Source organism: Drechmeria coniospora, chromosome 02 (assembly GCF_001625195.1).
Source record: "Drechmeria coniospora strain ARSEF 6962 chromosome 02, whole genome shotgun sequence".
Classification (NCBI taxonomy): Eukaryota; Fungi; Ascomycota; class Sordariomycetes; order Hypocreales; family Ophiocordycipitaceae; genus Drechmeria; species Drechmeria coniospora.
The window spans coordinates 4,761,244-4,773,113 of NC_054390.1; the positions used below are offsets into that span (position 1 = coordinate 4,761,244).

At 51.6% G+C, this 11,870-nt stretch overlaps 5 protein-coding genes across 5 annotated transcripts; 2 read left to right on the forward strand and 3 right to left on the reverse strand.

Annotated features, from left to right (window-relative positions):
* Nucleotides 1–197: 197 nt before the first annotated feature.
* On the forward strand, nucleotides 198–1,277 carry DCS_04408 (phosphorylcholine phosphatase; the record flags this gene model as incomplete). Its single annotated transcript, XM_040801718.1, has 1 exon — nucleotides 198–1,277. One exon carries the CDS (start codon nucleotides 198–200, stop codon nucleotides 1,275–1,277), a length of 1,080 nt encoding a protein of 359 aa, XP_040656751.1.
* A 540-nt stretch (nucleotides 1,278–1,817) lies between these two features.
* DCS_04409 (uncharacterized protein) lies at nucleotides 1,818–2,612 on the reverse strand (the record flags this gene model as incomplete). The annotated part of the gene is made up of 1 exon (XM_040801719.1): nucleotides 1,818–2,612. One exon carries the CDS (start codon nucleotides 2,610–2,612, stop codon nucleotides 1,818–1,820), a length of 795 nt encoding a protein of 264 aa, XP_040656752.1.
* Nucleotides 2,613–4,704: 2,092 nt separating this feature from the next.
* DCS_04410 (Major facilitator superfamily) lies at nucleotides 4,705–5,818 on the forward strand (the record flags this gene model as incomplete). The annotated part of the gene is made up of 3 exons (XM_040801720.1): nucleotides 4,705–4,866; nucleotides 4,923–5,090; nucleotides 5,147–5,818. The coding sequence occupies 3 exons, from the start codon at nucleotides 4,705–4,707 to the stop codon at nucleotides 5,816–5,818; spliced, it is 1,002 nt and encodes a 333-aa protein (XP_040656753.1).
* Nucleotides 5,819–6,605: 787 nt separating this feature from the next.
* DCS_04411 (CMGC protein kinase) lies at nucleotides 6,606–7,889 on the reverse strand (the record flags this gene model as incomplete). The annotated part of the gene is made up of 4 exons (XM_040801721.1): nucleotides 6,606–6,830; nucleotides 6,882–7,035; nucleotides 7,202–7,766; nucleotides 7,823–7,889. The coding sequence occupies 4 exons, from the start codon at nucleotides 7,887–7,889 to the stop codon at nucleotides 6,606–6,608; spliced, it is 1,011 nt and encodes a 336-aa protein (XP_040656754.1).
* Nucleotides 7,890–8,941: 1,052 nt separating this feature from the next.
* Nucleotides 8,942–9,833, reverse strand: DCS_04412 (putative chitin binding protein; the record flags this gene model as incomplete). Its single annotated transcript, XM_040801722.1, has 2 exons — nucleotides 8,942–9,523; nucleotides 9,573–9,833. 2 exons carry the CDS (start codon nucleotides 9,831–9,833, stop codon nucleotides 8,942–8,944), a joined length of 843 nt encoding a protein of 280 aa, XP_040656755.1.
* Nucleotides 9,834–11,870: the final 2,037 nt, after the last annotated feature.

The window sequence follows — 11,870 nt, forward strand, 5'->3', positions numbered from 1 at the left end:
TCAAAACCGTCATTGCTCCGTCATACACGGAATGTCGCTTTCTCGTATCGTGGGATTTTGCCGAGGCCTGAGCCCGAAGGATTGAGCTGGGTGCTTGCCTCTACTGTCCACCCTGCATGTATATAGGTCCATGGAACCCTGACTGCCACCAACACTCACTCGGCTCATGACATTTTCAACATTCAACCAGCGTGGCAATGAAGGCTGGACAATTCATCGCTTCTCTGGCGCTGGCTAGCGGCTTCGCCTCGGCGAGCCGCTGCCTCGCTGGACCGAAGCTCAAACACTGGCCTGCGGATGCCGCCAAGCAGCTCAACCAACTGATCGCCGCCAAAGCTAAACAGGACCACTACGCCGTTTTTGACATGGACAACACCAGTTACATGAACGACATTGAAGAATCCCTACTGGCCTACCTCGAGAACAAGGGCATCTTATCCCGCGATTCCATCGACCCGTCACTCAAGATCAAGCCTTTCAAGGATTTCACCAACTCTACCTTCCAATACAGAGAAAGCCTTTTCAGCTACTACAACCGACTCTACGATTTTGACCAGATTGCAGGCTACACCTTCTCTGCCCAAGTCTTTGCCGGGATTCCCTTGCACCGGCTCAAGGGCCACGTCGACGAGCTCATGCGGCTGGACGGCCCAATTCCAGCGACGCAGTTCGAGAATGGTGTCTTGGTGAACACGGCGGTGCCCCCTCCGAAAGTCTTCAGAGGAATGGTTGAGCTCTGGAACAAGCTGAGGGCCAACGGCATCGACGTCTACGTTATGAGCGCTTCGGCCGAGGAGCTTGTCCGCATGATAGCGTCGGACCCGGTGAACTATGGCTACAATCTCAAGCCGGAGAACGTCATAGGTGTCTCATTACTGATGAATAATTTGACATCTGGCGAACTCACTACATCCCGAAAACAGATTACCGATGGTAACTACAACCAGACAAGAAACCTAGGTCTGGTCATGACAACCTCCCTCTGGACGCCAGCTACCTGGCAATTCGGCAAGGTGGCCGGAATCCAAACATACATTCACCCTTGGAAAAGGCCAATTCTAGTAGCTGGAGACACGCCCAAGAGCGATGGTCCCATGCTGTTTCATGCTACCGACGTTGAGCGTGGTGGCGTTCGCCTCTGGATCAACCGCAAGAAACGCTCCATGACAGAATTGAAGGACATGATGCGGAAAAACAGCGCCGAACAGGCCCGTCTGGGCTTGCCCGTTACGGCTGGCCTCAGGTGGGTATTCGTAAAGCCCGAGGAGATTTTGTAACCCGCGTCAGAAGCTGGGTTCGATTCCATCGCGTCACGGCCTCAATTCTAGTACTTGCAGAATGGTTTTACATACACGGCAAGCATGTGCATTTGAAATATCCTCAAAGGAAGCTCCCTTTAGCAGTATGTTGGAAGGACGTTGGGGAAACATTCGAATCGGTCCGGAAGGGATGACATTCTATGCTACACAACAGTCTACTACATAAATCCTTCATCACCTTGTACATACCGGCAGTAGCTCAGATTCATTTAGTTCCCTCTGCATCATCCATCACCGTTCCATAAGAGAGGCAAATGACCCATAGTCAACCGAATCCCTTCTTTCCCTGACAGCCAGGCTTGCCATTCCTACTCATAGCAAACAGGACAACGGAGAATCAACATTGATGCACTATTCTGCGCTATCCCTCAGCTGCTGTTCGGCTTTCTGAACCCTTCCCCTGCGAAGCCATCGACCTCCACAGATATGCTCAGGATGGCGGTTCTGGCAAGAGGAGCGGAGCCCTTCTTGAAGAGCCCGGGTCCAACTTAAAGCTTGCTAAACTTTCGTTGCCTGCTTGACGATCTGTTCAAGCTCATCCGTGATGTCGTGCAATGGAAAGTCTACGCGAGAACCCACAATGGTCGTACCATTTTCTGCCTTCTTGGCGTCACCAAAAAACTCGGTAACGACGAAAACACGATCCTCAATCTGTGATGTGCACGTGGCGGATCCGCCATCCCCGGCGTGCTTGTTGGCGATGGTGCCGATGATCTCCGCCTGTTTCCACTCCGTGTCCGAGGATCGAACAACGACAGTGCCCTGTTCGCAGTTGACAAGGAGGATCATACCACTGTACTTTGGAGGGAGGAATGCTCCATCCAAGGCTGTTCCCACTCTGGCATTCGTTTCCGTCTTTCCTGTCCACGCAACTTCTTCGGGCGTTCCCTTTTCTTTCGTCATGTCGAGGCGAAATAGCTTTCCGCTCTCGTCGTCGCTCACTACGAGCCAACCATTGTGGGGTACTATTCCGGTGAAGCCTGCTGTCGTCGAGGTTTTGTTGAGGGGTGAGGCGAACCACTCATCGACTTTGTCGCCATTGGGGTTGATGCGAAGGATGCTCGTTGGGTATGTACCAACTACAAAGGCCGTGCCGTCCGATGCGTGTGCGATGTCTTGAAACCCGCCATATCTTCCCTTGGAGGTCTTGGCCAAGTTGACCCTGTAGTCTTCTTTGCCGCTTTCGAGATTGAGGGCGACGATGAAGCTATCGCCAGAAATATCCTTACCCCCCGTCTCGAATGGGGCTCCGTGGTTGATGCTAATCGCCAGCCGGTTTCGGGGAGCGTCCATCTCGACACCGCTCGCATGCAGGAGCGGATTAAAGCTGAGGTCCGTGAAATTAAGCACATTATCAACTTTCCCACTAGCATGATCAAAGACAGCAACGGTCGAATTGTAGAGCGAGCTGCCATATTTCGCGGTCAACATAGGTCGCAAGGCCTTCCCGAATCTTCTAATGTATCATACCTGATATAGGAAACACACTTCTTTTCATCATACACGAGAGTTTCCGGGTACAACTGAAACGAACTGATAATTTTGTCTCCCGCGTCGATTTTTTTACAAGTCTTGGCTACCTGGCGATTGGTGCAAGCTCCCGCGACGAAGGCGGCAAAGGACGCGGAAACGAGTGTGGAACGCATCTTGAAGAGATACCGCGTTAGAAATGCTACCACGGAAATTTGGTGATGATGAGTTCAATGCATTGAATGTCTTCACCGATGATGATTGAACAAATAGTGGCCGAGTTAGGTGAATATATACTCGTCCATGGTGTCCCCTTTCAACGCTGCATGAAGACACGCAGCACAGCGTTTCATCCAGAACTACGAATTCTGCGGGAGCCGGTGAAGCATGACCGAAAATCATCACACGAGAATGGCCGTTGCGTCCATCCCTGAGTAGGCTTTCAGCACGGACACGACATTACGCAAGTCTCATCTTCCCCTGGGCGGGATAGCCGAGAGTTGCTGGTCGTATGAAGCAGAAAATACCATGCTAGCTGTAGAAAATGTAATCATTGGACCGAAAATAAGGTTTGAAAACTTGGCTGATGTCTCAGTCCACCGCTGGAAGTTGCAGCATTGGCAGACATGCAACGGACCCCTGAGCGGTACCCCGGAACTTGCTCTGTCGTCCATCCCGCGATCGTGGGCATGACTGATTACAACTGTAAAAACACATGCCTCCTTACAAATCACCCGTTACATGGGGGGGTTATCTAGCTTTGACTGTTTTCGGAGGCAGTAGGACGCGAATGGGAGCAGCAGGGAGCGATAATGACTCTGCACTCAACACGTAACGCCAAGGATTCGGGCCATGCTTGCCAGTCGGATACAATGGAACCTAATCAGGGAAATTAGGGAAAGAAACTTTAGTGCTATGTCATAATTCAACGGAAGTTCCATGAAGATAATTCGTATATTGCGACAAAAGGCTGTCCATTGCCTGGGAGCTTGAGGCTCCATCCGCTGCATGCAGACCTTGTTGCTGTTGGGCTCTTTCTGCTATAGTAATCTAGTTGTACATAGATTACGTAGCAGTACCGCTGCGTTCCCCTTATTACATGCGACGGACCGCTATTACCACCCTGTGTCGCCATAAGACCAAATCGAAGGCTGGCACCGCAGCCCACTTTCTCGATCAAATACATTACACCACCTTGGCACTTGTCACTGGAGAGCCATAAGGTGTGACCAGGAGGGCTAACGTCAGCACCCGCTTGACTTATGGGTCGAGTTGATGAATGCACCAGGAAAAGATGGTTTCAACATAACATCAGTTCAATTTACGAGGCGACCTACTGGACCTGATGATGATCCAGCGGCTTACTGTCGCTAGGGATCGACGCTTGTAGGCCTGATTACTTGGGACCCTCGCGCTCCTGACTTGCTTTTCCTCATCCAGAACTCAGTGGCTTACTGTCGCCAAGCAGAGATTTGAATAGAATGGGATTCGACGAATCGGACCACGCCAGTGAGAATAATTAACAGGGGGCAACCGGTCACTTTACTGTCGACTAACTTCCGGATCAGGTATTCGTTTCACTTGAATTCGATTCTGCCTGCTTCCGGTCCGTTATAGGTTGCGAACTACGCGGTCGAGGATTGAACAATCGGCCTGCGACGCTTGGGCTCCGAGCTTATGCAATGGATGTCGTAAAGCAAGATGACTTTCTCGGCTTTGGTCGCATGATTCGACTGATAACAACACCAATTTCATAAATCCTTTCGTACCATGCCGATCTCGATATCGAGCGTCCTTCGCTCATACATACTGCTACTGGGCGATAGTTAATACCAGGCCCATACTAGATAGACTTGGCGCTGCTTCGACGACGAGTAGGCACTGCTTGTTATTTTTTTCTAGATCACCCGCCGGAATGGATTTGCCCACCTTGGACTTTTCTCTCTTCGCTCAGGGCTCCCGTGCCGAGAGCAAGACGCTTGCCAAAGCGCTGGTGAAAAGTTTCAAGGATCATGGTTTCGTCAAGCTCGTGAATCATGGTCTCCCCGAGGAAACTGTTAAAGCATACATGGGCGCAGTATGTTGCGCCATCATTAGCCCTCGGCTTCTTCCCCTCTAACGACACGTTGTCAGGCCGTCGACTTTTTTGCGCTGCCCACTGAAGCCAAGATGGGGATCTCTAACCCTCGGGGTCCCAACCCACAACGAGGCTTCAGCTGGGTCGGTGCCGAACAGACTTCCAAACTTCGGAAAGAGAACCTCGAAGGCCAATCATCGTGGGACGAACTAATGGACGCCCGTGTAAGTGATGGCATCGGTTGACAATACATCCGAAACACACTCTAATGTGAGTTCAGGAGCACTTCGACGCCGGCCCGCCAGGGGACGTCGAGTTTCCCAACAAATGGCCGTCAGACGATGTGCTTCCAGGCTTCCAGAAGCTGATGGAGAGCTGCTACATGCAGCTCCAAGGCGTTTGTCTGGAGATTATGAGCGCCATGGAAGTGGGCTTAGACATGCCTACCGGCTCCTTGGCTGAGCGATGTAAGCCGGCATCCAGTGAGCTGCGACTGAACCACTATCCGCCGACCGACCTGCGGCAGCTGGCAGACGGCAAGGTGAAGCGAACGTGGCCGCATACGGATTTTGGAATCATCACCCTATTATTCCAGGATAGCGTGGGTGGACTCGAGTTGGAGGATCGTTCAAAACCGGGTACGTTTGCTCCAGTACTGCCAGGCGACCCGAGCGGCAAGACGGAGATGGTGGTCAACATCAGTGACACCTTTCAACGCTGGACCAACGATGTCGTCAAGGCCGGCGTACATCAAGTCTCGGTGCCGCCCAGCATGAAAGGTGCTACGGAAGGATTCTGTCCCGAGCGGTACTCGGGCATCTTCTTCTTCAAAGCCCATCGGGAAATGTCGGCAGGACCGCTGCCCCATTTCGTGACTGAGAAAAGGCCGGCAGCATATGACGAGATCACGGCGCTCCAGTATCAACAGCGAATGACCCAGGTTCTATACTGATGTAGCTGCATAGAACGTGTATTCAACTGTTTCCCGGTGGCAGGATAGCGGCATGTAGCGTCCAACTGCAATTTGTGAGGCAAATCGGGGGAACATGTAGGGAAATTATCCAACTGCACTTCCGTAACCAAGTAGCCAAGGCGCCTATCTTGCGACCAAGGGCGTTCGTAGTCTCATGGAAAGAGACGCGTACACACTTCCTCGAACGATCCCGGTTTGTGGCCCGCCGCTTGACGGCCAGAGAGAGAGTTACCACGCATGAGAAGTGCATGATGCACATATGCTGATGACGAGGGGTACAAGCAATTGATCGTCGTGACAATGGCAGGCCGCTTGGGATGGGGCGGCACTTTCGGTCGAAGCTAGGCCAATATGAGCGCCGTACCCTGGCGCCTTTGTTACCGACTATGGCCTCGACTAGAGGGCGATAATTCTCGTGTCCCCGGTACTATTAAACCAGCATACCATCGGGGACGGCGATCATTGTATGCCAGCGGTATTGCTCTGGCGCTGTCGGATTAAGCGGCGTCAATCTTGAAAGAGATATTTGCCAACAGCGGATAGACAGACGCTTCATTTTCCATTGGTGTACCCATATATCGATTACTGAAGACTAGGAATTGATCCACGGATCCTGGTGGAGCTGCTTCGCCGTCTTCCTGTCCTCTGGCCGCCATTGCAGCATCCCCTCTATCAGATTCAAGAAGGCCTTCTTGTTCTTTCCAAAAGAAATGTCTCGCATGCTTCAAGACTGGCGCTGGGTGGGATTGGAATCTTGGCAATCCATTCACCTGCCACGAAAGTTAGCCCGTTGCCGCAAGCACTGCGCAATCCGACACGACTTGCCATCTTCTGTAAAGAACTCTCGACTCCGCTGGCCTCTGTCCAGCAGGTCTAGGGGCGGGGGACCGAGTAGCGCAATCACCTCTGCCAGGTGTGCTCGAGTCGAGTAATCGCCATCATCGGGGTCGCTTCCGTAGAATAAGTGTCGGCCTTGAAAAATATCCCAGATCTGGCAACGATGTTAGCTGCTGCCCCGATTTATGACGTACGCGCAGCATACCATGGCCCCAACGTTCCAAATGTCGACGGGATAGCTCCACTCAGCCTGAAGCATCACCTCTGGCGCTCGATACACGGCAGGTTGTGCATCCTGATTTCGCTTCACGTCCCCTCGAACCGCTGCGCCGAAGTCGCTGAGCACAGGACCGCCGAACCTTCCGAGGCAGCTCAAAGGAACGGGACGCATAAACGGTAGAGTTTCCCACGAATTTACGGGGACAAGGCGAGCATGTCTCTGCTTTGACAAAGTCGTCGAGCAATTTTTTGTCCTTGATATCTTGAAGAATATTGTCGGCTTTGATGTCTGCGACGGATCAGGACCAGGCAATAGTGCTGGTGGTATACGCAATACGTCTCCGCGTTATGCACTTGCCTGTATGCACCAGCTTGCACTCGGAGTGCAGGTAGTCGAGGGCCATAAAGAGATGTCTGAGTCCAGCCTTGAGAAAATCCTCCGTGAAGCGCCCGCTCTCGTTTCTTCGCAGCAAGTCCTTCCAGCTCTCCCACATCTCCCACATTGGGCGTTGATCGAGGCAAGAATGGTCTCCGCCAGACCGGTGAAGCTGGAATAGGTCGAGGGCCGTTCTCACATGGCGGTGGTCAGGGTGTGCCGGGTTCGTCTTCCCGATGGCTTCGAGGACTTGGAATTCCTTGGCGCGGCTGTGGTCGCGCGTATATACCTTCAACGCAACATACCGGTTGTTGCCATCCTGCAAGTTCTTTGCGAGCCATACAGTTGACGTCGTGCCATATCCCAACTTCCCCACCACCTGATACTTGGACGAAAATATTTCGCCGATATTAACGGGATAGAACTGCCCAGTCTTGAACTCTCTGAGCTGCTCCTCCTCGAGCAGCACCGTGTCGTCGATGATCTCGAATCCCGCTGTGGGAAACTGGATTGGCGGTAATGGGGCCCTGCGTGATAGACTCCTCACCCACTTCGGTACAGACGCCATTGACGGGGGGGTGAACTCTGCTGCTGCTGCCCATGGGACAGATGGCTCATGTTTGGCCGCGTGTTGAAATGGACAAGAGCTGAACGGAGAGCTACTCCGTATTATATGATAAGACAAGTTGTTGATCCGATTCCCCACATGAACCAGGCAACCTACGGGGGGGGGGGGTGGTATTGAATGTACGTACCTACAAGCTACATGTACAGAGTACTCTGTACTGAATTACGGAGTACTCCATACAAGTAGTTGTATTGATACCGGCAGGGATGGCTCACGGGAAACAATAGATCGACCAAGCGTCAATGATAGCTCTACAGTAAGTACTTACTTACGGAGTATTCCGTACAAGCACAGTACAGTACATGTATGTGGCGCCAAAGTGCCAGTAACGGGGGTAAAGTCCGGGTCTGTTGCTGTTTGCGCAATGCTATCCACCTTCTCGCTAGCAGAGACTGCGGGCGGGCACCTAGCGGTCTACCACTATTTCGACGGCAAATACTCGTACTGGAAGGTGTCCGCCTAGAAGCACATCAATGAATCGTTCTACCCATCTGACGATGGTTGAATCTGTGTCTGACAAATAAAAGCGGATTGAACTCCTTGCCGTCTGTTGCGAGATACTTACAGTACATGTACTTACTCCGTACAGTACTAACGACTAGCATCATGATCGGACGAGCGGAAGACAACATCGGAATAGGCAACCCGCCTGCATGATTTGAGAGGACGGCAGTAATAGTGCTTGTGTGATGAGAAAAGAGTAAGCAGTCGCGCCAAGAGCCGCAGGTAGGCTTCTATCTCGGAGCAGAAATGAACAATCGGGATGGAACAGGAACCGGCAAAATGGATGATATCAGGCGATGAGGCGGATGCCAGCCCCACGAGTCAATACACGACAACACCATCAACCATAATTCGTGCGTACATGCGAATCATACTGACTAGAGAAGATCAATCCCCTTGCATGACGTACACCGAATATCTCATTATTTTGGATATGCCAGAGAAGCAAAAACTCCACGTGCAAATGTGAGGGTACGGAAGACGATGATTGAGCCAACAGTGTCAAACCAAGAGCATGCTTGACAAATACGTCCACAGGCTACGAATCGAACAGATTACGATACCAGTATTCTTTCGGGTCACCAAGACACTCCCCCACGGTTACGGCCCGGAAGCCGTTTTTGTAGAGCGACTCGAGCATGTGTTTTGTAAGATTATGCGCCGTCTGGTATATCGGATCGTGCTCCACTCCTAGCCACGTTGTTTCTGTTGGATTGCGCCCATCGACATTTTCATCCCAGATATTTTTGGACTCCTGGATCAGCCCAGGGCTGTCGTGCAGGTACCCTTTGGTGTCGAGGTTGAAATAGGTGACGTGGTAGCCGAGCTCACCAAGCCAGCGATCCGTCCGCTCGTTGCTTGCCGAGTATGGCGGACGCAGGTATGTCGGAAAGAAGCCGAGTATGTTGGCGAGGGCGATTTCATTGTAAATAATCTGCTGATGGAATGCTCTCCAGCCAAGGTCCGTAAGTCGTTGATGAGACCATGTGTGACTGGCAACCTGGTGGCCGTCGGCCACCATGCGCTTGATGAGGGCAGGCCAAGGCGTGTTTGGATCATTGATGGCGCCTTTGCCGAAATTACGGCCCGTTACAAAGAAGGTGGCCTTGGCTTGATATAACTAGCTTTCGTTAGTGCCCTGCTTTTTTACCGCGTAAAAAATAGCATACCGCGAGAAGGTCAAGTATATGCTCGGTGTGAGTGTACGGTCCGTCGTCAAATGATAGCGCAATGCCTCCGTATACTTCGCAGCGATAGATGCCCTCGCCATACGGCACCAGGCCAACTTTAGGCCTAGGAATGGTTTCTGTGCCTTGTCCTCGTGGACGAATATTGCCGTCACAGCTGTCGCTATGCTCAAGCTGACATGCCGGGGATGAGCAATACGAGTAGCCGCGGCCGCACCAGCTGCATCGGATGTCAGGCACCATCCTTTGGAACAATCAAGATGCCTTACCCCCCGCTACTGCAGCATTGGCCTTTCCCACAGGAGGTGCCGGACTCTGATCCACACCGTTCATTCTCCGAGGCCTGCCGTTTGACTCCCACCAGGTATTGATTGTCGTTATATGGAACGATGTCAGATCCATCCAGCGGCACGATGTCTGGGTATCGACCTGACGCTCGGCCAGTAGCAATGTTTCGCGCCCTGGATTGCGGATGATTGGTTCTCTCCGCGCCCACCAGAGCCAGAATGTACAAAAGTATTGTAATCATTGGGGCGCTTTGGAAGCAGAGCAAGAGTCTTACTGTTCAGAGGTGCGTTCGGTCACTGGCCGGAGAGAAAACTGCATTGAAAATCAGAGCGACGCAGCCAACATTTATTGACAAAGTTTCTTGGTTTTGCTTCGTCCATGACATTAATTACAACTATTAGAAACGCGCGGCCGTGATACGATGATAGTATTCGGCTTTAATATCGTGCACGGCATGACTTGCATGTCTACCCAAGTCGAATGCGGAAACCGGCGCAAGAATACTACGATAATCTCCAAGGGAAGGGCTCATGATGGTCACAAGGAATCTCTGTCGTAGAACCATTCATGTGTTTCTGAATCCAATCTACTGGTCATGTCTCACTCGCATCCCGATGGTGATACTAACCTCGTATTGCTATCTCAGCAATTGAAGCACAATACTAGAGGTGGGTGTGGATCGCTTGATAGGAACGGGATACTTCCGTGGAGAGAATTGACTGATTTGCTCAATATATGTCAGCGGAGCTGGCATGAATGAACCTGGGTCGGTCCAAGTTCAACGGGAGGCAGCTCAATAAATGCTTGCAGGGTCAGATGCAGGAATCATAATGGTTTGGTTAGCAATTCATGGACTGGACGAACCAATGCGGTGTACCTGTGACATTTTCCGACAACACCAACGTGGTACCACCGCCCCGCGAGGAGGATAATTACGAACAATTAACCCTGAATGTATGCAGAAAAATGAGCGTTCGAGACTGGATGGGGGATACGGCCAGCACGGCAAGCCGGAGACATGGGTCGAATTCGAATCCATACCGCGACGGGGGAAAATTCGATGCCATGGTTGGTTGTCGGCTCTGCAAGAATTGTGATGTTAGGCAACGCGCATAAAATTGTATGCCAGCCAACAGGATGCAATACCGACCCCGGCCGTAGATGCTGAGTGTGCAACTTCTCATGGAGAAGGACCGGCGAATATCGGATCATACCATGTATCGGACATGAATTGCATTTCATCACCGTTTCGACCGTCCTCGTCATCTGATTTCTTCTTGTCGGGCCATCCAAAAGTCAGCGTAGCTAGTCTCTTGTTGTTTTCTTTCCATGCAGCCTCGCTAAGCAGTTTGAGCCCTAAGTCGCTGTACCGTTGCGCAGCGTAAGGATGCTGACGATGGTCATCCAACGCCTTGCGTCCCGCCAGCCATTACCCCTACCGCTTAATGACTGCAGTCCACCGACACGAAGGAAGACCCTGGAGGTAGAAGGCTGGAGAGAGGGATCCTGTCACGGGTTCGTCTGTGGAGGCGGGAGGATTGACGCGGCGGAGGACGGCTTGGACACAGCAGGGTCGGTGGATTGGCGGATGGTGTGGACGATCTACTCCACGTGACATGACGCCAAGATGGAGATTTCAGGCCACCGATGGAGCTACAAGTATTATTACGAAGTACACAAACGGGGAATTGCTTAGTTAGGATTAGTTAGTATGGTTAGGATCGTTATCTTATGGATCTGATAAATGGAGGCCCGACGGTGCAATTTTTGCGTACTTGTACTTACCATGGAGTACTTGTCATATTACAATGACACCTACAAATAATACTTATTATGGAGAACTTGGAAGTACAATACATGTAATGAAGTAGTACTTGATGTGCACATATAAGTACTTTTACGCCTATGAGCCGCTGTAAGTACTCTGTACGGAGTACAAGTATGACCATGTACCTCGAAATACCACTCCGGCATACATTTCTACAGTACATG